Source organism: Typopeltis vanoorti, chromosome 9 (assembly GCF_054136105.1).
Source record: "Typopeltis vanoorti isolate ZY-2024b chromosome 9, IOZ_Tvanoo_1.0, whole genome shotgun sequence".
Classification (NCBI taxonomy): domain Eukaryota; kingdom Metazoa; phylum Arthropoda; class Arachnida; order Uropygi; family Thelyphonidae; genus Typopeltis; species Typopeltis vanoorti.
This window is the reverse complement of record NC_143557.1, coordinates 50080038-50107844: the sequence shown is the minus strand read 5'-3', so window position 1 is coordinate 50107844 and position 27807 is coordinate 50080038. Positions and strand designations below refer to the sequence as shown.

The 27807-nt window shown below is 35.2% G+C and overlaps 1 protein-coding gene across 5 annotated transcripts in view; it reads left to right on the top strand.

Moving 5' to 3' along the window:
- Positions 1-27807, top strand: part of LOC150103030 (uncharacterized) — a 458183-nt gene that overhangs the window by 294533 nt on the left and 135843 nt on the right. For all 5 annotated transcript variants that reach the window (XM_090398173.1, XM_090398177.1, XM_090398174.1 and 2 more), the window contains 2 exons: positions 3561-3730; positions 15632-16754. In XM_090398173.1, the coding sequence (XP_090254299.1) occupies positions 3561-3730; positions 15632-16754 (1293 nt within the window). The remainder of the gene's footprint in view (positions 1-3560; positions 3731-15631; positions 16755-27807) is intronic.

Sequence of the window (27807 nt, the reverse complement as noted above, 5' to 3'; positions counted from 1 at the left end):
CTGCCGACCACCACCACTAGTTTTTCCACAGACAATCACAAACATTCATGCCCACAGCCTTTTGGCTGGAGAGCGAATACGCTAACCACTCGGCCAGCCAGGCCGGCATTAGTGTTAGTGTTATTCAACTTACATGCACTTGTTATTTTACCCAGTAGGAAAAAACATACCAGCAGACTAAAGATGGAAAGCACATCCATGCTCCCCACCCCCACCACCATACTTCCCATGGAACATTTTGAAAGCACAGCTCTAAAGTTTGTCCTTCTCAAACCCAAAATGTGGTTGTGCTATGTTGTTGACTTGTTCTCCATTTGGCCACACAGTGAGAGATACATTAGAAACGTGCTTTTTTTTCTTTTTAGCACAATCTCAACAGCCAGCTTACCAGGATCCATTTTACAGTTGAAAATGAAATCTTATCCAGCTACTAAACATACAGTAAACCCACCCACATTGGTAGGTATATCCACTGCCTATCATGCCACCACCACCACCTCTCCCAGCAGTGTGATGTTGTCAAAACCATAGCAGAACGAGAACTCTCTGCTTGGATTACATTAGCATTAGCTTCTTCACTGAAATCATTCACATGCGGGACACATTTCTAACCGATGTCTAACTTACATTGGCTGAAAATCTCTGCCCCCCCCCATCAAATCCAGAACACAAAAAATCCATTGCCATCTATATCTAGAACACCTAAAAAAAAAAACTTGCCTTCTGAAAAAGTGTAATATAGAGACATCTTTCAGACCTCATCAATACCCTTATCCACTCTTAAATGATCATCTACCATCTGGACCATCCTGGGGTTAACAGTATCCCTTGCTCCTGCAAACCTAAATATTCAGACAAACAGGAAGAACTGCCAATATCATTCATCTACTACACTATAGTTGTTCTAGGGTAGCAGACATAAAAAATTTGGCTACATCACATTGCCAAAAATCTGGGAGATCATCAATATCCATCACTGTGCCCATAACAGACAACAGCTAGGAATTTAGGAGCCTGTCTTTTTCAATCAATCTGTGTTTGTCTACCTAGTAGTGGGGCTGCATGCATGTGCTCAATTTGTGCCCATGAAGATGACTAAGGCAGAATATTGGCTTATTAATTTAATTAGCTAAATAAATGTAATTAGTTATTAACTTTAGACATCTCTTTTGTTCCATTAATCAGCATCTAAGCATCTTTAACAAGCAATATACATGTTGGAAAGGCATTAAGCTTTGCATTATGGGATACTGAGATAAATGATGTGAGGATAACAGTCTCTGTATTCAAGGAGACTTATAAAGGTACTTGAAGTGCAAACTCTGTTTATGTTGGGTAAATGATTACAACAAGAATATAGTTTCTTTTCAAGTATAATATAAAATTGATTACCTTGCCAGCTCAATTCATAAATGCCACATTTGAATCCTGCTAATGTATGGATGTTTTTCAAAAGCCTGTCCGATCATGCTTATATAGCTTCTTAAGGCTTGTCTTTATTCTGGATGTCACCGATTATAGAATATTGCCCAAAAGCTGATTTGAGTACAATATCCATGCCACATTACATAGTCTTATTTTTGTTTTTTGTTTGTAATATGATGTAGTGCTAAAACAAAAATTCAGTATTCCAAAAGAAAAAAATTGGGGTTACTTTCAGCAATATCAAACTATTAAAAAAATGTTTTTTTTTAAAAGGATTAAAGTAAATTTATTATAAAAAATGTTTAAATAACTAATATTAACAGTTTTAAGGATAATTTCAAAACTGAATGTTTGTCATATAGTGATCTTTATGGGCTCTTTTTGAATAGGTCTCTTTTTGCTAGTTCTGCTGCAAAGGGTGTAGAAAAAACAGAAAATTACATTCCTGCTTCAAGTACTGCATATATTAAATGAAATCATCAAAGTTGTGTTATGAAGGTTTGCCGCAGGGTTGCCAGAGTTAATTATGAGTGCTTTGTATGTTAATGGTTTCAAGAACAGGTATCATAAATATTATGTTGCTAGGTTGGGTTTCCCATGATGAGTCTTAGGACTTCATGAAGGTGCCTGTGTAATAATAATAATTATGTACATTGTGGGATTCAATTCCCCATCCCCTCTCCCCAACTTGTTGTTTAAAAAGTGGATAGCTCAAAACTATTTAAATAATTGTAGGCCAAGTGGTTATTTGCTGTACTTTGGAAGAATTCAGTTATTTTTTTAAAAACCAATTTTTTTGTGAACAAAAGTAGATAAGTTGTTCATCTTTTTTGTAGATTCACTTTGCATTGAATAGCATATTATAGAATTACCAGCTGTGTAAGCTAACGGAATAACAGATTTCAACTAGTATTGCTGTTCTTTTATAGGCTAGGTTTTGAGCCATATACTACTGAGAGGAATCCTTTTGGTACCCCAAATTGCATCTTATTGGTGATATATTATAAATTAGGAAAGTTTCTGTTTTAACCTTGGTTCTTCATCTTAGATGTATTACTTTGAGAAGTAAAATATATATTTGTTGTGTTATGTGTTAATAATATCCATAATATACTGTAAATTGTAAAAGTTCCTATCCTTAGCCTTGGTTCTTTCCCTTGAAAATTCCTCGAGGTATCCCAAATCCTGTCAGGGAACTGTCAATTAAAATGGCTGTTTTTGCTGTATGATTATGAAAATATTCTAAATCAAATTTACTGTTTTCCTATGCTTATGCCTATTATGATATGGTCTAGTATACGAACACTAAAAATTTAAATAAATAATTAGTCACTCATGTCATTTTCAGTATTTCCTTTCTAGTATTAGGCATGTGGAGATAACTGGCTTTTGATATCCATTTTGATAGAATAACATGGTCTTTTCTATATCCATAGTCTATTATGGTTGTTAGATGCATGTGCATGGTCTTGCCTGATTTATAGGAAGGAAAAAACTAGTTACTGGGAATGGCAAAAACTCTGCTGTCTCTCTTGCTAACATCCTTAAGTGAAAAATAGGCCTAGAAATTCTCTCATCAGAGCTAGAGTTGAATATAGATGCATAAGTGGAGAAATTAAACAATTACTACTTGTATCCACTGCTAAGTTTTAATTTTACTGGCTGATAACCAATTATGGTGTCTCATATGATCCTTTAATTTTTGATGGGCATACATGAAAGCTACTGGTGGTTAGTTTTATAAATGCATCTGTTTGGAGACATTTGTTGGACAAAAGCCTGAATTTGAAATATCACCCACTACAGATGTATTTTATTTAGATCTCTTTTCCAGGTAAATAAAATGTGGCAGGACCACTCAGCCATGGTAAACCATTCATTCATTTTATGAGGGATGTGAAAAACACATTTGGGAAAAAAAAAAAATCTGTGAAAAAGATTAAAAGTCATCATATAAAACTATTTTTTAGGTATATTTATGTCAGCATCTATAGAAAAAGTATTGTCATTTATTACTGCAGTCATTTTAAGTCTTTTTTATTTATTGATCAGTTGTGTGAATTGTAGATAAAATCTTATATATATATATATATATATACTAGCTGTTTGAAGTTTTCTCGTTACTATTATTTTAGTGAAGCATATAAAGAAGTTAAAAAAGAAAAACCCCCATTTCTAAATGTTCCTGAACCCAATCCTGAACCTGAACCACAACTACCTGATGATTTACTTTGCAATGTTTGCAAAGACTTACTCCAAGATGCTGTTCTTATATATTGCTGTGGTGCCAGTTTTTGTGATGAGTGTAAGTAGTATATCCCATTTCTGTTAATCAGTGTTTGATGTACACAGTTCTGCATGAATAATTATGTGAATATTTGTATGATATTGGTACATTTCCAAACACTTTGTACACCAGTCAATAATAGCTTGACTAAGTCAGTGAATTTACCTTCTCTTCTATAATGAACAGTGTTGCAAAAGATATGTTTGTTGAAAGTGACATGAATGTTGCAAACATAAGTTTCTGTGGTTTAGCAGTTCTGTGGGAAGTTTTCAGTATTGAGACTGCATTATGATGTAAATGAAGAGTTTAAATAAAAAAAGCAGTTAAAACATGACAAGTTTCGTAAGTAGTAAGACTTACATTATCAGGGGTACTAGTACATAAAAGTTTTGCACAACAAAATCCCATTAACAATAATTGATTGCACATATTAGATGTTTTTGATAAATTCACCATTGTTACATATAATGATAAACCAAATGGTAAATTCGTTACTGTATGCCTGTTGGAACATTTCTAGTTGTTGCTATCATGTTCTGTGGTATCACGCGTGTTATATCTTAGGTCCATGGCAGTTAAATTTTTGATGAAAGCAGACCATACTTGATGTAAAATTAATCCTTGATTTTTATTGCATTGTGTAGGGATCCTAAACAATTGCAAGACTCCGTTAAGTTTTCTTGTAAAACAGTCATGATCAATATATGACATTTTTGTTTGTTGTCCAAGTATTTGATGGCCAGAGGTGGTTTTGTGGAATGCTTGCTTGATTTATGCTCTCTTTTTTATTTACTATCGTCTACATGTTCAGATATGCAGATCTCTCCCAACGTTCCTGTCTGGCCTACATAACAAATACCACAAGAGCAATGAATCTCACAGATGCCTGGTTTTTCCATAGGGTGCTGTGGAGGTTTTGTTGGATATAGGAATCTTGATATTTTTTTGTAAAGGTAAAAAAAGCCACTTTCACATTGTACTTGTGGAGCAATGCAGACACTTTGTGACATTCCTGAGTAAGACACTGTGATTACATTCTTGAAACCTTGTTTCAAGGGAGTTTCAGGAGATGTATTAAAATTTTTTCTGATCGTCTTGGGTTCATACCCATTTATTATTATTTAGTGTTTGACATAATAAAAAGAAGAAACATAAAATCAATATACATAATACATATTTGTGAAGATAGACAAGATAAATGAGACAGGTAGGGTATATGTACAAATAGTTAGTAAAAATGTAAAATTCAGATAAAAAACATCACTAAAATTTTAATTCTACTTTAATTTTAATTCTAGTTCAGCTAGCCATTCAAGAGCTGAAGGATCTGCTTTAAAAAAAAGTTCAGGTTACCAGGGTAGGCTGTTATGCTGCAATCCTCTACAATGTGTCAAATGGTTTGGTTTGCGATCCCACAGTCACATTGGGGTGTATGTGATCTTCTCTACTTGTGTAAGCTCTCAGCACAGATACCATGTCCTGTGCTTATCCTATTTAAGCATTTCCATAGGTGACATGGAAGCTCGGTTCCTTTTGGATTTTGGTTGGGAAGGATATAGTCCAGTGACAATTTTTCCATCCAAATTTCTAGTAATTTTGAATTAATTGAAATCACTGTTTGCAAGTTCTTCAGCCAGTATTAGTGAAGCCATCAGGATATAAGGTGATTCATGCTTAAATGTCGGAGGTCATCATGGTAACAGGGAGTTTCTCTTTATTTTTCTGTACTCTTTTACAAGCATGTCATGTCTGTGTAAGTTCACTGGTGCAATGTTGTTCAAAGTTGGAAGCCAATAGAGGGGAGTGGATTTGACACAGCCTGTTAGTATCGTCATTTATTTGTGTGTTGATTTTCTTGATATGAGGACTGTTTAGCCATACTGGTGAGCAATATACTCTGCTACAGAACAGACCAGGCTCAATGTGGAGCATCACAGTGTAGTATCAGAAGAACTCTATGTAGAACCACACAGTTTTGTATGACATTATTAGGGGTTATGATCTTATTCTGTAGATGTCATCTGAATGATAGTGTTCTACAGGTAACACCAAGATATTTAGGGAAGTCTTGTGTCACAATGTTAACCATAACTATTAAGTGCTAGGTTCTGTTTCAGGTAGTGCAGTTCTTCATTCCTTTTAATTGATGAGCTTGATATTTTGTATGCCCTGACTTGTTAAGTTTTAATTATGCCTATCTTTTGTAATGGATGGTGGTGTGAACCGGAATTTAGAAAACTTCCTATTATTATAGGTTTTCTGTATATGGAAAAAGATAACCTTGTTTTTTCTCTTCATTTACTTTGACAAGGATATCAAGGAACAGCAATTTTTTGTGCTGTTCTAGTTCAAGAGTGAATTTTATATTGGGATCCAAGTTGTTCAATAATCGTTGAAAGCAATCAACTTATCTGCTGTTCCTGACCAAATGACAGAAATATCATTGATGTAATGTAACCAAATTTTGGGTTTCTTCTGATAGTTTTTTAATGCATTTGTTTCGAAATTTTCCTTAAACAGGTTATGAAAGCCTTAATGGTTATGAACTCAACAAGACCAAGAAAAATTCTTAATACATCTCCTACCTTACTTAAACAAGATTTCCAGGATGCAATCATACTGCCTTACATCAAGAATATCACAGACAAAATGGCTATGTTGCTCCATGAGTACAACTTAAAAGTGGCTTTTTTACCTTTACAAAAAATATCAAGCTTCCTACATCCACCAAAACCTCCACATCACCTCATGAAAAAACCAGGTGTCTGTGAGATTCATTGCTCTTGTGGTATTTGTTAAGTAGGCCAGACAGGAAGGTTGGGAGAGATCCACATGTCTGAACATGTAAAAGACATCAAAAAAAGAAGAGAGCATAAATCAGGCCTGGCATTGCACACAACCACTGCTGGTGCCTCAAGTATTTCAGCTACAAACAAAAATGTGATGTATTGATCATAACTGTTTTACAGGAAAATATAAAGAAGCCTCACAAATGCTCACAAAAACCCTACACAATGCAATAAAATTGAAGGCTTAATTTTACATCAAGTAAATATTTACTAAATACTATAAGTATAATACTACTTACTACAACTAAACCTTACTATAACTGCCGTGGACCTGCCAAGGTAAAACTGACATAAAACTGCCAAGGCTATACACACGTGACATCACAGAATGCGATATCAACAGCTAGCAATGTTCCACCATGCATACAGTAACAAGTTTACCTTTTGTATTCTGGTTTATCAATTATATGCAACAGTTGTGAAGTTATCAAAAACATCTAATATATGTAATTAATTGTTAATAGGCTTTTGTTGTGTAAAATGTTTATGTACTAGTATCCCTGATGATGTAAGCCTTACAACTTACGAAACTTGTCAGGTTTTAATTGCTTGTTTTTATTAAACTCTTTATTTACATCATAATGTAGTCTCAATACCAAAAACTTCCCAGTGACATGAATATTGTTTATGATCAGGGATATGGTGTTTTCTGCATGAGATGGTATACGCCTCATTCATGTTTGATATTTATAATTAAACAGCAGCACTGCTGCTGCTTAATTATCTTCTGTAGATAACCTCATCAGTTTACTTGACTAAATATTTCAACCTCCTTAGTGATGAAGTTTTCTTCAAGAGTACTTTACCATATGTGTGTGTGTGTGTACATGCACAGGAGTCACTTAAGTGTCAAAGCCAAATAACTAGGAGGAGACTTCCACATCATCACCTTAAAGAAATGTGGAGAACCAACTGGGACCTCTGACCTAAGGTCTAATCCTCACCTTCATGTGGTGCACCCTTTGAGTAGGTATCTACAGGGTATTGGATGAATAAGGATGTGCTGGGAATATGTGACTTAGAGCAGTGCTTCCTAAACTTATGGATGCCAAGGCCCCCTTTGGAAAAATTAAAATATTTCATGGCCCCCATCAAAAAAAAAAAATCGTAATATAGATATATATATAATAATATTTATTGTATTTATATTCAAGATTTTGCATTTGTAATCTTTTTGGTGCTTTTTATCAATACCTTTGAAATGAAACTTATATGAATAAGTATATATTTACTAATATTGATTAAGCACCAATATATGCAAGAAGCAACATTTGTGAACCAACACCAATGTGTGATTTTTTCCATTAAAATATAAGAACAAAAAAGAAATAATAAATAATAAAAATTAAATACGTTTACTTTAAAATTAAAAAAAATCTACTTAGTCTTAAAAGATTTTAAATTTGTTTTCATTATGACATACGGCCCCCAAGGGGCGGGTGCAGCCCACAGTTTGGGAAGCGCTGACTTAGAAGATCAAATTGTACTCTCTATTGGCTTAAACCACAAATGCATATGATGGTGCAACGTGATAACGAGATTTCATGCCACTTGGGGCGTTGCCTGGTTAAACAAAACCCCTGCTGTTTTTGGCAGTGAACCATGACGAACAATGACAAGTCACCTACCACAACATACTTCATCTCAGCATCTGAAACAAGAAGAAAAAGAAGAAACCTAACATCAGAAGAGCTGAAGATTGGAACTATCAATATAAGGAGTATTAATAGAAAGGAAATAAAACTTTCAGAAGAATTGAAAATTACCACATTGAAATAGTTGGTATTAGTGAGACAAAGAAGACAAAAACAGGTGAAGTCTTACTAAATTATATATTTAGGAGATTATATTTCAGCATTAATGACAGGGATGGGAGGTTGTTACAAGTAGAGTTATGTGGGCAAACTTCAAAATAGGGAAATGGACACTGAAACTGATTTGTGCTTCCATGGTTCCATAGAAGGTTCTACTAAGGAAGAAGTGGAGGAAATTTTCGAGTTATTAGAGCAGGCAGCTAACATAAAGAAGATGTAGAAAGTGGTCCTTGTTGGAGATCTAAACAACACAGTAGGAAATGAATCCCAGCAGGCATATAAAAATGTTTTGAGAAAATTTGAAGAAACGGGTATAGCTAATAATAACAGTAAATATCTGCTGGATTTCTGCTTAAGTTACGAACTAGTCATTACTAACACCATGTTCCAACATAAAGATGTGCACAAGTTCAAGTGGATAGAAGACACAAGAAATAAGAAAAGCTTGATTGACTATGTCATTGTTGATACTGATATCTTCGTGCTGGTTCTGGATACAAAAATGTACAGAAGATTTGAAATTGAAAGTGACCATTAGTTAGTGTTAAGAAGGATAAAAATGGATATCGTTGAAAAGAGCAATATACAGGGTGTTCGGGATAAATTTGACAGTTTCGTAAGGAAAAAGAAAATCTTCTTTGTATCTATTAAATTTAATGAATTGACAAAAAAACATTACAGGCAGAGTTAATTACAATACTATCAACAAGATTTACTCAAAATAACCACCATTAGCATCGATCACAGCTTCAATTCTGCTTCGGAACCTCGAACAAGCTGATGCTACAGTCTCCCTGGGAAGGGCCGCAAAAACTGTTTTAATTTTATCCATTAACTGGGCTTTTGTATTACTGGAAGTGCGATTGGTGTCTTTTTCAACTGCGCCCCATACAAAATAATCCATGGGGTTAAGGTCTGGGGAGTTTGGAGGCCAAACATTTGGACTGGTGAAGTCGTAGAAATTTTCAGACAACCATTTTTGACTTTTCCCAGAGGTGTGGCAAGGGGCCGAATCCTGCTGCCATACATACGGCCTACCATTGGCTACCCTTGTTATCCAGGGCTTGACTACAGTTAGCAACTCCACGAACAAAGCCCGAATTCCAATGCCAGGGTTCTTCAACACCTGTTCCTGCAGATTTGCGAGGAATTCTGCTGTACGAACGCAATCAGATCGTCTGCTAGGGATCTTTCTTCTTGCTACATCCTCATAGTCACCATTGCAAGTCTCTAGTTCATGCCTGATTGTTTTTACTGTATTCAGGGAGCATTGGGCAGCAGTCGTAATATCCTTATTTTGATGGCGGGCACGAATCATCATGATACAAGTTATTCTCTTCCATGATTCAGGTGGGTTCCAGCTATCCATCCTTTCTGACATCTTGTATATGAATGAAGAAGGGTCCAAACTTTTAAATGAAGAGAAGTGTGTGTTAATACATGTAACTTACGGAAAAATATAATTAATTATAAATATGTCAAATTTATCCCGAACACCCTGTATAAGAAAATTTTTGAAAAGAAGAATTAAAGTTGAGCAGCTTTTACAGGTAAACTGTAGCCTCAGCTACACGAGCATTATTGAATCAAAAATGAAACAGTTGGAAAACAAGAACCAAATTTTTGAGCTTCAGTGGAAAAATATGAAGAAAACGTTTGATGCAGTTAGAGAGGGTATGTGATGAAGTCTGCATGGATAGAAAAATAAGAATACTATGGTGGACACAAGATGTTAAATAAGCAGTCCTGGACAAGAAGAAAGCATGCCAAAAATTCTTAACAAATAAGTCAACAGATGTCCTAAAAGAATATAGAAAAAAATGTAAGCGATCTATGTTATATGTAAAAGTAACTAAACAAAAGTCATGGCAAAGTGGCAAAATATTCTGAAGGCTAATGAAAAAAAGCTTAGAAATGGAGAAAAGAGCACCACTGTAAAAGAAATCAAATATGATGAAGGTGACATGAAAACTGAAGATAACAACATTCTGGATGTCTGGTACTTTGAAAGATGTTAAATGAAACAAGCGCTGACAGAAAAGTAGTAGAAACTTTTCAAGAGGAATACAAACAGGAGCACTTATCAGTACTTGAGGTAGATCTATCTATCTATCGTATGGCTAATTACATTGCAAGAAAGGAAACATATACAGTGTCGGTGACAATTTTAACAACATGTATATAATTAAAATATAAATAAACATTACTTAAGTATAAAGAGTTAATAAGCTTCATTTCGGCAATGAAAACATTACTTAAATTAAGGGGATATTAAATCCCACATAGTTTTAAAACCGAATAAGTGTCGCCGATACTTTATAGTTTACTATATTCGGCAAGAAACTGTCTGATTTCAATCTTTGAGTTTCTTATTCGGTTTTAAAACTATGTGGGATTTAATATCCCCTTAATTTTAGTAATAAATAAACATATTTATAAAAAAATCTAAACTCGACATCTCTAAATATATGCATATAACACAAACATATCAAATATACAAAACAGCACCAATAGAAATTACAAATATGAAAATTAAGATTCTCCTATCAGTCAAATTTTACAGGTTTATATCTAAGTTATTAATCCAGTCAAACTATTGACTGGATTAATAACTTCCAACACCTGTGACTACACAGGTGTTGGAACTAGAAAATCTTGTTCCTCTCCTTCGTTTACTCTTAGTGGGCATTTTTGGCGAATATGGCGAATGGTCTGCTTCTCACTTCCATAGTCACATTGTGGGGAACGAATTTTCTGGCACTTGGAAAAAAAAGTCTGCACATTGACTATGGTTAGTCCTTATCCAATTTAGAGTAATCCAAGTTTTGCGTGGAAGGTCATATCCAGGTGGTTGTTCTTCAATACAGGGTCTGAAGGTCTGGATCTGTAAACATCTCCCATTGGCATCTCCACTCTTGATTGACGTCAAAATTGTCCTCTAGCAAACTTATAGCAGTACTGACAGGAGGATGTTTCGATTTCAATCTATGTATTAAATTTCAAGCCTGTCTATGTACCGGAAGATGGGAGTTTTTCTGGATCTTTCTATACTCCCTGCATAAGGCGTTGGCTCTTCTTAACAGTGGAGGAGGAATATGACTTAAGATAGGAAGCCATTCTGTAGGAGTACTCTTGATTGTCCCTGAAATAAGATGTATAGTATATTGAGCTGTTTATCAACCAAATGGGTGTGCGCGCGCTGTTAATCCACACTGGAGCTCCGTATTCAGTGGTGGAAAATACAAGACTGAGAGCTCAGCATCTAAGTGTCGTCGCAGAAGCTCCCCAAGATGTTCCAGTCAGTTTTTGAATTATATTGTTGCGAGTCTTGATTTTAGCAGATGTGTTTTTTAAATGTCAGAGATCTGTCAAGAGTTATTCCCAAGTACTTTGGGGTACTATTATGTCAAAGAAGTTGTCCATTAAAGTAAACCTGAAGTTTTCTGTTGGCAAGTTTATTATTAAGCAGCAGGTCTCAGACTTGTTGGTGTTCAGTTGAAGACACCAATTCCTGAAATATCTACCAAGAGAGTCCAGGTCAGTCGTCAGTGTTATCTCTGTAGTTTCTATTGAGCCACTACTTGTTGCCAGAGCCCAATCATCTGCATATCCAAATTTTCTGAATATGGTCTCTGGCATGTTGGCGATATATATAAGCTAAATAACATCGGAGAGAGGACAGAACCCTGGGGAATCCCATTATTGAGCAATTTGCTTCCACTCGTTTTGGTTCCCAAAACAACCTGGAATGACCTATTACAGCATATTATTGATAAACACAGTAAAAGGGGTAGAAAAAACCATCAGCAATTTGAAATGCGGAAAGGCAGGTGAAGTAATTATGCAGTATAGCCACTGCAAAACTTTGCAGTGGCTATACTACATAATTCAGTGGGGCCTGGTCAGAGTAGAGCTCATATAGTTCTCATCTACAGAAAAATAGAAAAATGCTGAATATGAGAATTACAGAGGAATATCTCTACTACATGAAAGCATTTATTTTATGCAAGCATACTTGAAAAGAGGTTGAGAAACATTGTAGAAGAGAAACTTGGAGAAGAACAAAATGGGTTCAGGCCAAATAGAGGTTGTCAAGATCAAATTTTCACTTTATGACAAATAGTTGCGAAAACATGGGAATAAGACAAGGATTTGTACTTAAGTTATGTAGATCTGGAAAAGACATATGACAGAGAAAAGCTTTAAAAATAAAAACACTTCAGTTGTATGCGGTGAATGGAACATTATACAGAGCAATATGCAATCTAATTTAAGTTGTCAGTCAGCAGTTAGAATTGAAGGTAATACAGACAGATGGTTTGATAAAATCAGGAGTAAGACAAGGATGCACATCTCCACTGTTATTCATCATTTATATGGATCGCATTATGAAAGAAAGTGGTATTAAACCTGATATTAAAATTGGCAATATCAAACTTTGGTCTCTGCTCTATGCAGATGATGTTGTCCCTTTCTTCCATTAAACAACATTTCATTCCTATAATCCTAGCTCAAATAACAAGCTCATCCTAGTGTCCACAACTGTCACCATTCTTACTTTGGACAAAATGGACACTCAGTGATAAAGAGAATATAAGAATACCAGTCTTACATTAGCAACAGGAAGTCTGGTCTGTCACAGCACAGAATGGACACAGATGATCCTGTGGTCTGAAATGCACTTACTTCACTACTTCATCTTTGTCACTATATCCATGAGTATTTAATTAAAAAAAAAGCCATGAAGGTTTACTTCACTGTCCAAACTTAAATCTGAATAATTGCCTCTTACTATCTAAGATATAGGAGAGTCTTATTCTAATCACACATCATTAAAGCTTATTTTTTCTTAATACAGTTAATTAATAACCAATAAGAGTGTTTCCTCAGTTATACCTTTGCATTATTTTATGCATAACAGCATGTGGCTCTCACTGTTTCAAATCAATCCATTGTGTGCATTCTACCTTGTAATTAAGTAATGTTACCACTGATGATGGCCTATAATATTCAGGGTGAAATATATGGTGAAAGTTTATTTTTCACTTGGTTAGACAATAATAAATTTAGTTTAATCCTTTATCCAAGTGTGAGCAAACAAAGTTTGCACCTGAAGGATCTTCAGGACTGAGGTAAGGTAGTACAACACCAGGCAACTCATTCCAAAGGTGGAGCAAGCCTACATCACTCCTATCTCAGTATCTCCCATAATGCAAAACACATCTCCTTGCAGATATGTATAATATTATGCATTAAGGGAAGGGCCACTACCCAGACTAGTTTCGACCTTTATTGAGGTCTCTTCAGTGGGAGCCAGGCCCAGATGTGGAGATACCAGGCAGAAGCAATAGCAAGGTCATCTCTACCTACCGGAGTTGCCAAAAGGTGTGCCACCTTTTTTTTTTATTAAATTACTCTGGATTTAGAGAAAGATGTTGAAAGTTTATTTTTCACTTGGCTAGACAATAATAAATTTAGTTTAATCCTTTATCCAAATGTGAGCAAACAAAGTTTGCGCCTGAAAGTATCTTCAGGATTGGGGTAAGGTAGTACAACACCGGGCAACTCGTTGCAAAGGTGGAGCAAGCTTACATCACACCTATCTCAGTATCGCCCATAATGCAAAACACATCTCCTTGCGGATATGTATAATGTTATGCATTAAGGGAAGGGCCACTGCCCAGGCTGGTTTCGACCTTTATTGAGGTCTCTTCAGTGGGAGCCAGGCCCAGATGTGGAGATACCAGGCAGAAGCAATAGCAAGGTCATCTCTACCTTGCAATGAGTTTCCCGGTGTTGTACTACCTTACCTCAGTCCTGAAGATCCTTCAGGTGCAAACTTTGTTTGCTCACACTTGGATAAAGGATTAAACTAAATTTATTATAGTCTAACCAAGAGACCTCAATAAAGGTCGAAACTAGTCTGGGTAGTGGCCCTTCCCTTAATGCATAATATTATGCATATCCACAAGGAGATGTGTTTTGCATTATGGGAGATGCTGAGATAGGAGTGATGTAAGCTTGCTCCAGCTTTGCAACGAGTTGTCCAGTGTTGTACTAACCCCAGTCCTGAAGATACTTTCAGGTGCAAACTTTGTTTGCTAACACTTGGATAAAGGATTAAACTAAATTTATTATTGAAATATATGGTGTTTAAATGAATATTGTTTGCTTATTTCCATGCGTTTTTGTGTGAATTGAAGAAACCTTTATGGCACAAGTATTTCTCAAAGAACAGTTTCACAAATATGAAGGGTGTTCTGCTGGTATTTAATTTCACTTAATATTGCAGTTCTTCTCTTTTTTTTTTCTTTTTTTTTTTTTTTTTTTTTTTTAATCTAAAAGAAACTTTAAAAAAATCTTTAGTTTCTTGTTAGAGTGAAATATCAACAAGAATGGTTAATATTTGGATGACAACATTTCTTTTAGTCTTTTGAGGGACAGTAAATGCCATATTATCTGTGTGAACAGGGTATTAAAGTAGAACAGGTAATCAGCATTGTAAAAAAACATATCAAAGGAAATCACGGTAAATAATAACAGAAGAAAAGTAACAAAGAAAATTTCAGAAATTGAACAAAAAAAAATCATGGGGAGGGAATGGTGAAAAACATGACAACATAAGTAATGAGAAGTAAAAGAAACCGTGATAAAAATACAAAAGAAATTGTGAAACATAGTGATAAAAATCACATGAAGCATGACAATGGAAATTGCCAAAAATAGATCAAAAGAAATTACAGGAAATAACACAAATCAAATTGCAAAAGACATGAGGAAGTAAACTCAAAAATGTACCAGAATAAATCATAAGAAATATGGTTTGTGACAAATATTGTGATCATCATTATTTTCAACTTGAATAAATCCTCTACAACAATTATTTTGTGATGGTTGAAAATAACTGAGTATACATATTTCACACTTTGTTGTATTGTAATCCTATCCCTTCTTGCTAATTAAGAAAGTAAATATTTTCCACACATGACCACAAAAAAATGTTGATGTTCATTCATAGAAGATTACTGATTATTAATAAATAACACTTCTACAAGATATTTTACAAAACAGAATTTGTTCATTTGAAGTATATTTTAACTTTCGTTTTAATTTGTAATGCATTTTAATGATAATTATCATTAAACTTGAATTTCAACTTGAATTATAATTCAAGTTGAAAAAACAAACAAACATTTACTTATTTTGGATTGTGATATTTAATTGAATGCTAAGCTCTTCTTGACTTTTATTTACAGGCGTGCGACAAGCTTTGTTGGATTCCGAAAATCATGAATGCCCAATATGTCACGAAACTGGTATTTCTCCTGATACTTTGATTCCAAACAGATTTTTGCGTACATCAGTTCTAAACTTCAAAAATGATACTGGATATACAAGAGGCAAGAGAATTCAGTATTCCAGTACTGGGGGTATAACCACCAGTTCCTCAACTAGTATCTCAGTTACTTCTGTTTCTACCCCTGCCACAACTTGTGTCACCATCATAGCTTCTTCAAGTGGTAGTGGTAATAATATTAATAGCAGCAGCAGTTTTGGTAACAGTGCTGCTTTAATTGCTTCTTTAACTACTACTCTTACTCCTACTACCACTAGTACTATTACTACTGCTTCTGCCTCCACTACTGCAGTTATTACTATTACAGCTGTTCCTCCTATGATGACAACTGCAACATTAACTACTACATCTGTTTCTGCTGCCACTACTACCATCATACCTACTACAACTTCTACTGCTGTGATTGTCACATCCACTAATGATGAAGATAATGCAGGCAATGTTATTTCTGCTATGAATTCCATGAGTGTGACTAATGCTGACTCCATTACTACTCCCACTTTTGCTTTGAATAGTGCAAGTGCCATTGCTGTAACAGACTTTACTGCTTCTACTACATCTGTTGGTAGTGCTGGTTCTACATATGTTTGTAGTACTTCAACCACCACTAACACAACTACTGCTGCACAAATTGCTATTACAAGTACTGCTGCTACCATGATCACTGCCACTACTACTAGTGCAACCACTACCAGCACCATTGCTACTGCCACCACTTTGGTTGCATCGTCTACTGTTGATGTAAATTCCTGTATGATAGCTGGAAATGTTAGTGTTATCTCTTCACTGCTGCCCATTCCTTTTACTGAAGAAGTGTTAGGTCAACATGCATCAGATTCTGCTGTTGAAAGTAAAGAGTTAGAACTGGAAATAAATCAGGAAGAAGCACAGCAGGAACACCAGCAATGTTTTGAACAGAATACTTTTGAAAATATTCATTCTTCTTCTTATCCAAATATAACATCACAATCAGTGATTTCTGCTGTTGCTGAGAGTATAGCTGATTCTGAAATTGGCATTGGGTAAGTTGTTTACTTTGTACACTGATATTTAAGATATAAGACATATATTGCAATGCATATGCATTTTTCTGAGACTCTGTTAGGTTTTCAAGTTCTGTGGTTTTTATTGTTAATTCATTATTGTCAAAATTTATTTTTAAAATTGTTCTCATGAATCCAATATGCAAATGTTTATTAAAAGTGATAAAGTGGAACAACCATAAATAGTGTTCACAGCTTGGGTATTTTCATGGGTATGAAATGAAATAAATCAAAGAAAATCGTAGAGTCAACTCTCGCTATAATAAACTAAAAAGAAATTACTCAATACTCAGCACCAAAAATCACCACAGGAAGAGTAGAAAATTTGTTATAACAAGCTCCACTTTGGCAAACTATTGCTATCATCTTTATGTCTGATCAGTCAATTATTAGTATTAATTATCATTAATGGCATTAGATTTTCATTAGCTTTTCAATAATTAAAAGTAATGTTAATCACTTGCAGACAACATCATTTTAAACATTTATATTATTTACATTAACCCCTTAATATACAAAGACGTCTGTGACATGTCTTTTGTTTATTGCAACAAAATTGATTTTGAATTTTGGTTTCACATATAAATACAACCAAATATAGACACTAGACAACCTTGTGCCTATTTCCTTTCAGCCAAGAAAAGTTGGCAATGGCATGTATTGGCTATTTCGTTTGTGTTTGCACAAATTCATCATTATTTTTCAAATGATGAATTTGATCCAGCAAATCACCCTCGCCCAAAAAATTGGCAGAAAAAAGACCACTTTCTGATTTTTAATTGGTATGTTAAGAGGTTAAAGTGAAAATCATCATAATCTCAAATATAGCTACAGTCAACTCCCACCAAAATCTAACATTGTCAGAAGGTTTAGATATAGTTATTATGCTATAGTGGATGGTTTGCTAAAATGAATTTTCTTTAGAATAGCAGTGTACTATGGGACTTCAGGCAGGAATACTTTTTGGTAGTTCGTGTTATAACAATGTTTGCGGTAGTAAGATTTAACTGTGGTGAACTCATTTTTCTTAGTCGCCTGATAAAAAAAAAAAACCCTGTACATAAATGCAGTTCCAATTGAAATTTATGACTGCCATTTCTCAACCTGCAAAGATGAATGCATACTGAACACCTGGTCATAAGTTGACAATACAAAACAAGCTGGAACATACTCTCCATCAGGTCAAGAAAGATTTATATCAGTATAGTATTTCACTTGCAAAATAATGATAACAGTCTTTTTCAGTCATATAAAAATTTTTTTGTCATAGTTGTTAAATACATACATCAAAGAAAATATATCAGGTGTTTGTATCTATAATACGCTCAGTGTCCTCAGTTAGGGTGCTAAGTCAAGAATGGATTTTGACAAGTTGAAACTGTGCACGAAGAAAGTCACCATATAACTGCCTTGATTATTGTTTCACAATGGCTAACTTTTGTTCCAAATCAATGGCATCCCATTGTCTTTTGTTATTATCCAAATCAGTATTGCTTTTCCATTTAATACAGATGTCTTATCTTAAGCTTTTCATGAACCATGGTTCTTTAGCTGTGGACTTCTGAACTGCGGCCATCTTGAGGATAAGATGGTTGACCCTATGCCTCCCGGTGTGTCCTATGTCTGTCAGTGTGTGTGTGTGTGTGTTCATGGAGCCAGTTTGCCTGTTCTGGGGGGCAAAAAAATCCTCTACCTCTGTATGAGATCAACTAACTCACTTTTCGTTGAAAGAGATCAGATAAAGATTCCTCACATCACTGACTGGAATCGAACCCAGGTCTTTCCGACCAAAAGGCTTGTACTGACTGAGCTAAGGGGGCTCTTACAGATAATGCAAAAAATTGAATGATCACTGAATTACACTGTAACCATAACTGCTATAAAAAAACTGAAAGAAATCTTGAACTGGAATTGGAGAGAATGAATCATTTTTCCTTAAATATCCAGTACAGAGAGAACCTTGCATATAACAATATTTTTGCTTGTTCATAGAGGTTTGCTATAGTTGACCACTGTCACTCCCAGATCCCTAACCTAATCAGCTTCTTGCAGTGCAGTTCAACAACATTGAAGTAGCAGCCTTTGCCCTTGGCTTAAACTACCAGTGTATTAAACCATCCTGCAGGACCTATACATTACCTTTATTAACACTTTCCAATTTAGCATCATTGGCATACAACTGGATGTTACTCTCAAATTGTTCCTTATATCATTAATATATGAATTGAACAACAGTAGCTCAAATACAAGGCCACATGACACATCACTGCTCTCACACACATATATCCTGCCTACTCCATCATTCAAATCCACCTTATACCATATCTCTCCAATCTCGTGTGCTTGAATTATTTAATAGAGTTCCATGTGGTTTCCTGTCAAATGCCTTTTCAAAGTATCATGTAGCCATTTCCCATAAATAAATATAATACAGCTGTCAGTTTGTAGAAAATTAGTAAATTGCTAAGACAAGACCTCCCACTCACAAAACCATGCTATTTCTCACTGAATATCATATACCTATCCATGTATTCCTAAATACTGCCTTTAACCAACTTTTCTAGTACTTAAACTAACGCTCCTGAGATGTCACTCAGTCTGTAATTTGCTATCTTGGTTTTAGAGTCTTTATGTAATGAAACTATTGTGTCCTCCAGTGGCAGCCAGTGAAAATTTTAAGTGGGGGTGCTGCATATACAAAATAAGAAAAATATAAATTTTTTCCTAATCAGTAACTAGTTTATTAATAAGTAAATTTACATATTAAAAAATTTGCTTTATTAAAAATATTATTTGAAAATAAAATCCATTCTTCTATTTTTGCCTTGACAAAATTTTTCAGTAACCTTTTCATTAACATTTGTAATTTGTGAAATCATGTTTTTTTTTGTTTTTTGCTTTTTTTTCAGTTTAAATCATAGACAGTGCTGTTAACTGCTCTTGGTTCATAGTATTCCTTAAATATGATTTCAACCTTTTTAAAGTAGATCTCACAGAAATAACGCACAAGCATACAATTTATCTGTAGTGACACTGCTCGTTGAGCAGTGTTGGATTCACTTGTTACGTCAAACAAATATTGGTGAGTCTAGCTGCAACTGACTGAATGTGATAATTCTGACACTGCATTAGATCACAGTGATTTGTTTCATAATCTAAAGCTTTAATCGAACAATTCCAATTACTAACTATTCAATTTATGTCGAAACAAGCTGTAACGTTTAACATGTTGTATTGCATTTATATAATGTTTTAAGCATTATTGTTATTTATAAACACAAACAAAATTTAATTTTTTTTTTGTTTTTTTTTCTTGGGGGTGCTTCAATGTCACAGTGTTTATGTACAAGTTGCCACTGGTGTCCTCTTTCTTCTACCTTGGCACACTGCCAGTGCTGACACTTAATTAAACAGCTTGGTTTGGAGTGCTGCCATTCTTCACTCTCTCATAGAATACAGTCTCATCACATCCAGCCCCATCTACACTGTGATTTCTTAATATTCTAAATACTTCCAGTTCATCTGCTTCTGTTCTTGTTCTGATCTCTGTCATATCAGTCTCTACATTGTCTCCATCTCGATGGTACATACTTGCAAAGTGATCACCCAATAATTAACTATTGGTTCTACTCCTGTCATGTCCAAAAAAAAGCAAGTTAACCTTCCATAATCAATTTTCCTTCTGCTTGCCCCTTGGCTAGTTTCTCTCTCTCTCTCTCACTTGCTATTCTCCCTGAAAATGCAACATCTCTTACCGTCTATCCTTGTAACAATATATTTTTCCATCAATCAAATCTTACTAATGTTTATAATTTTTCGTAAAGTCAAGCAAACCAATGCCAGAAACTCCCTTACCCCTTGTTACTGTGTTTCGGATATATGTGCATTGTAATATTGTCTTATATCCAAAAGTACCTTTGCATATTTTAATAACTGTCCCATGTAGATTTGAGATCTACATTCAGCATTTTTGCACACTCACTCACCTGAAGCATGCCTGTACAAGTTCACTTGCAATCCTTATTCCCCAAGTAGCTTTATTTTCTCTGATTTTGCACTACTTTCCCTCATTAAACAAAATGTTCTTCAGACACCTGACTCCAAATTCATATAAGTGCTATCCATCAATCACTTGCAAGTCTTTTTCATTCATCAAATTGACTTCATACATAAAAAAACTACTTATCATTTCCTTCTTCGAAACCTTATTATTTGCAACATGGCCCTTCGTTTTCTCATTCACTCTTCTTTTTCTCCCCTCTTCCCATGACTCATATCCTCCCAGCTTTCATATTTTTCACCTTTTAAATAATCTGTCAAGGCCAAAATTATTAAAATTATTAACACTTCCAGTTTTCCTCTTTGTCTTCTGACACCATCATTGACAACTTTATTCTCTATACCAATAAAGCAGAATTTTGTCATGTACTCATCAAGCACAGCCATAATTGTGGAATCATCATGTATTATTGTCTCTTTACTCTCTCTCTCTCAGCTTTGATTAAGGATCAAAGTTAGATGATTAGGAGGAGACCATAGCCTTTAAGGAATGTGGAGAACTGAATGGAGCTTCTGACTTTAGTGTCTATTCCTCACTTTTACATGATACGCCTCTTTATAGATATCAACAAGGTATGTACTGCGAATGAGGATGGGCTGGGAAATTTGGGACTTAGCTGACATAATTGCATTGTGCATTGGGTTAACTCTGAAACAAGCATGACAGTATGATGAAATTTCATGCCAGTTGGTGCATCATCCAGGTAAACAAGATCCCCCAATGTTTTTGTCAGGTAATTAGGATTAACTGGAAAAAACTTCAGATCACCAGAGGTATCAATGGAAAAGAAGTCAAACTGTCAGAAGAACTAGATAATTACCATGTGGACATTATTGATGTTATTGAGATGAAAATATGTGAAATACTTTTAACTATAAGATACTAAATTTGGGAAATAGTGACCAAGAGAAGGAGGTAGTAGATGTAGCATTCAACACCAAAAACAAAGATAAACTTCTTGATTGGCAGGCACTTTCAAGTTGAGTTATGTGGACAGACTTCAAAATAGGGACCGACTGTTTATATGAGTTATAAACATGTTGTTTAATTATTTATATGTATTTATTCCATTAAACCTTAAAATTAGTTCAAAATAGGGAATTGGACAGTGAAACTTATTTGTGCCTCTGGTGACACAGAAGGTTCTACTAAGGAAAAGTGGAATTTTATTATTTTTAGAGAAGATAGCCAAAATGAAGAAATTAGAAAAGCAGGTTTCCTTTTTGGAATGGATCCCACCGGGAATATAGAAATGTTTTGGGAAAATTTGGAGGAAGGGGCAAAATAATGGTAAGTACTTGCTAGATTTCTGTTCAGGATATGAACAGTAATCACTGACACCATGCTTAAACATAAAAATGTGCACAAATTTACATGAAGAAAAAATACAAGGAGAGGAAAGTCATGTTGTATATTATTGTTCACTCTGGTTCAGAATACAAAAGTGTATAGGGGATTTGAAATTAGAAGTGGTCATCCTATAATTTTAAGCAGGATAAAAATGGTTATCATGCTGAAACAAAATATGCAAGTAAATATAGAAACAAATTAAAGTTGAGCAGCATTTAGAGGTGAACTGTAGACCCAACTACAGAAATATCATTCAAAAATAATAATAATAATAATAAATAATAATAAAATAAAATAGAAAGAGCTTGAAAACAGAGAAAAATATAACAGCAAGTTAAGATGTGTGTAAAAGTAGCTAAGCAGAAATAATGGGAATTTAGTAAGAATGTGAAAACAGATACCATGAAGGAGGCAAATATTCTGGAATTTTTTTAAGAAACTTTGATGTGGAGGAAAGAATACTGTAAAAGAGATCAGAGATAATAAATAAGATATAAAAACTGAGAATAAAGATTTCAATGTCTGAAGTAATGACTTAGAAAAATTGTTCACTGAGATAAGCAGTAATAGAAATCTGGTTGGTAAAATCCAAGAAATATGCAATCAGTAGGACATGTTATCTTTGATGCAAAAAATGCCACTAGAGACCTCAAATATGGAAGGCATCATCATCAAATTCCTGCCATGTACCCTCAATGGGTGTACAGGATATGATAGTACTACATGAAAAATTTACATTATTACTAACTTCCTATCTACAATTTTCCTCCAAATCAGTGTGTTACTTGTCAAGACTCCAACATTATCAGATCTTATATTTCTATCGTCTAAAGCATTTTGTACCGTATCAATCCACCTGTATCTTGGTCTTCCTCTGAGTCGTTTTCCTGCCAACCTGGCAGAGAACACTCATTTTGCTAATCTTTCCTCGTCCATTCTGTTTAAGTGACCATACCACCTGAGATTAGCTCTGCTAACGCATTCCTGGATGCTGACAATATCAAGTTCTTTCCTAATATCCACGTTTTTAATATGATATTGCCATTGATGCCATCTGTTCACGCATATAATCTTTCTCAGGACTCTCATATCTGCAGTCTCTAGTCTTTGGTCAAGTGTTTTACTTCTGACCCAGCTCTCAGATCCATAAGTTAAAACTGATTTGAACACTGTCTTGTATACAGCTAATTTAGTGTTCCGACTAATTTCTCTCTTATTCCATATGAATTTATTCAGTTGACTTCCTACCATACCAACTTTGTTGATTCTGTTGTCTATTTCCATAGTTAATTTACCATCGTCACTAAAAATTGTGCCTTAATAGCTGAAATGTTTTACTTGTTCCACAGGTTCTTTGTTCACAAGGCAGTTGACATTTTCAACGATTCTGCCTATTTTCATTGTCTTTGTCTTTTTATTGCTGACCTTCATACCATATCTATTACAACAGTTATTCAGTTTAGTCAGGGAATCTTGTAGACTTGTAACAGATTTATTTAGAAGTATAACATCGTCCACATAAAGCAAAGAGCTGATATTAACATCTCCAATTGTATCAGGTTTAATACCACTTTCCTTCATAATGTGGTCCATATAGATAATGAATAAGAGAGAGAGGATAATGTACATCCTTGTCTGACACCAGATTTAACATTAAATCATCTTCCTGTACTTATTTCAATTCTAACTGCTGACTTACAACTCAAATAAAGACTAAGTATTGCTTGATATAATGCCCTATTGACACCATATAACTGTAGTGATTTCTTAACTATTTGTTGTAAAGTGAAGATCTCATCCTGACAGCCTCTGTTTGATCTGAATCCAGCTTGTGCTTCACCAAGGTTTCTTCCACAATTCTTCTCAACTGTTTCTCAAGTATACTGGCATAAATTTTACCCGGAACACCCGGTAGAGAACACTCTGTAATTCTCACATTGTTTCATTTCCCTTTTTATATATGGATACTATGAGAGCTCTATTCCAATCATCGGGAATTTGCCCATCTGTCCAGGCTTTCTGAACCATGCAGTGCAGCCACTATAAGACTTTTATACCACCATACTTCAGCATTTCTAGTGGAATATCATCTACTCCTGCTGCCTTTCTATATTTCAAGCCTTTGATGGCTTTTTCTACTTCAAGTATGGATATGTATTCCTGACTACATGCCTGGTCAGTGTTTTTTTACCACTGTGCTGTCATCACTGCTTGTTTCATTTAGCAATTTTTGAAGAATTACTCCATACTTCAAGGATATCTTTTTCTCCCATTTTCATGTCACCTTTATCATCTCTAAGTCCTTTTACAGGAGTTAGAGATGATAAATGGAGAAAAGACTGCTTTTACAGCAGTCTTTCCTCCATTTCTAAGCTTCTTCAACAACCTCCAGAATATTTTGCCATCTGTGTTCTTGCCAAAGTCCTCCATGACTTTTGTTTAGCTAGTTTTACACAGTGTTTAGCATTCTTATATATAAAAAAAATAAAATCAGCTAACGCCTTTTTATTCTCGTATATGGGGAGTAGGTGAAGCCATTTAGCCCTATCTTACTTTTGGAGACTGAGTGGGCAGTTCAATCTCCACTGGTACCAATCAGAGATATGTGGCCCAAGGCTATCACTAATTAAGCTGTACACAGTGAAGAGAGACAGCTCAAATGTGCCGCCATCTCGTGGTCCCTAACCCTAACACAATATATTTAATGTCTGAAAATAATGTGGGTTCTACGGTCGATTTTCTTGAGTTTACGGGACGAAAAACCTGAGTTACCTGGAGGAAAAACCCGCTTGCCCGTGCCAGAGATCGACTAACTCGGGAACCGGTCGAAAAAAGGCTTAGAAAAATTTCCTCTAGTCGCCGACTAGACTCGAAACCAAGTCTTCCTTCGTGCGGCCAAGCGCTGTGGTGTGCAAACGCCACACCCACTGAGCTACACAGGCATTCTTACATTTGTCTCTGTATTCTCTAAGAGCACATGCTGACTTATTTGCCAGGAACTTTTGATATGCTTTCTTCTTTTCCTTCACTGCCTCTTTAACTTCCTGTGTCCACCATGGAGTTCTGATTATTCTCTCCTTGCAGACAACCTCACCACATGCTTCTCTGGCTGAATCAGTCAGGGTAAATAAAAAATGATGGTACAACATGACAAAATATGGAAGGGTTTTTGGTAATGTTGGACCCATGAGGATCGTTAATCGACCTATAGTACATTAGTACTTTGTATGGGAAGAAATTTGCAAAGAGAGGAACTTGATCACATTAGCTTTGAAGGCCTATGTAATGTATTCCTTGGGAAATACATGGGAGCAGGAGTGTTCAGAGTATAGGAGCAAGAATGAAAGAGGAGGAAGAGAAACTTGTTCTGTCAGTATAGATTTAGACTGTGAAGTAGTGTTGGCTGCACAGACATTTAGTTACTGCATGCATTTTCTATAAATATTTCGAGGGTGAAAATGTTCATCATCCAACCTAGCAGCAATTCCCCCTCTCTCTCTCTCTCTCTCTGTACCAAATTTGTGTTTCAGTGGATTTGGTAAAGAGAGCGGGAATTATTGACACTGGTTCTGATGATGAACATTTACCATGGAAATATTTATAAACGATGCATGCAGTAACTAAATGGATGTGCAAAAGTGGTAGGAGCGAGTTGGTAAAAGATGAGTCATTAATCAGTCTGACTGCTCTTTTCTATATAGAGTTGAGTATTTTTAGGAAGCGTTTGTGGTACTGCCCCTGATGTGTGAGTACCACTCACACACAGGGGCTGTACCGTGGATGGGTGAAATTGTGATTTGTACGTAGTTAACATCTGTTCAGTGGTAAAGTAATGCCTTTAGCAAATGAGGGATGAAGAGACAATAATTGTAATATGTTTATGCCAGGAGAGTCTTGATGTCAAGGAGAGAAATCTCGTCTTGCCTAGAGATTTGGGTGTTGTCAAAGGTAAGACTATGAGAATATGGTTATGGTTATTCCATCGTGTATGACCCTTTCAGAAGTTTATAAGTCTCAATCATATCACCCCTCTTTCTCCTGTTTGCTAGTGTCTGCAGCCTACAGATTCTCAATCTGTCTTCATAATCAGTATTCCACAATCCTGATATCATTTTCGACACTGTCCACTGCATCAGAATTGCCACCGAGACCAGACCCATGCGCAAGTCCAAGCGTCTGGTCTCGAGTCTGAGGTCTTATCAGGGCCTTGTAAAGAGGTAAAATGACTTCCTTATCTTTACATGTCAAGGTCAACATTGTAATTATTTTCTGAGTTGTGTTTACAATTTTTGCTATATGACCCTTGAACTTCAACTTCCTGTCTACTAAAATTCCAAGATCCCTAGCCTGATCAGTTTCTTCTAGCATAATTCCTCCAGTATAATCCGACATTGGATATCTAATCACACAAAAGTACGTGACCTTACATTTATTATCATTAAATCGACAGCCATTTTCACATACCCATAATTCCAGCCTATTCAAATCATTCTACAAGTGCTGCATGTCAATAGCATTCTTGATTACCCTTCCAATCTTTGCATCATCACAAAATATCTATATGTCACTTGTCAAATCCATCTCAGTATCATTGATGTACAGCTTGAATAACAGTGTACCACAAGGATCAGTCCTTGGTCCTTGAATCTTGCAAATTCATACACTCCATACACAACTTTTTGATATCTGTCACTCAGCCATCCTCTTATTCATGACAATAGTTTAAAATCCAATCCCACATTCTCCAATTTATGCAACAGTATTCCATGCTGTATCCTCTCAAAATCCTTAGCAAAATCCAAAAGTATCATGATGTATCCATTCTCCTTGTCTTACTCAGTGGTAACATTATAGAATGGGAGCAAGTTGCTAAAACATGACCTTCCCTTAGTGAACCCATGCTGTTTCTTTGGAAAAGTAGAAATTCTCTGTCAACCCATTTCTGAATACAAGTCCTAACCAACTTTTCCAAAATCTTCACCACCACTCCTGAGATACCGATTGGTCAATAGTTGGATACATCAGTCTCTACACCACCCTTGTGCATTCTAATTATCATACATTCTTTACATTCAAATTATATAACCTCTTCAAAGGAATAGCCAGTTCAACACTTTAAGCATACATGCTGACATCCCTTTAGTTCATATTGCAGAATTCTTATTAAGTTTGTGCAACAGCTCTAATACTTTCTTCTGATACATGAGTTTCTTCATATAGTGAATCGATAGCAGTAAGTTCAATGTTGCATATATCAGGTTGATAGCCTTTAGCAAAACGGCTACTCATTAGTTGAACAATCACTTCTGCATCAGTCATCCACATACCATCTGCATTCAGTAGAGTTATTTTTTCAAATTCATTCTTTGTTTTACTTGCAGCATAATGATAGAATTCTTTTTGGGTTGTCTTTAACTTGTAGAGTCAGTTTCTTTTCATACTCAGATTTAGCCTTTTATACAACACTTGTGACTCTTCTAGCCTGCTGATTATTATTTTCATAACTGACATCATTCTTATGTACATGGTACTCCTTCCACATAATCTTTTTTGTACGAATCTCTTGCTTAATTACATTACACATCCATTTCACTCCTGCTCTATTTATTCTTCAAACTCTAG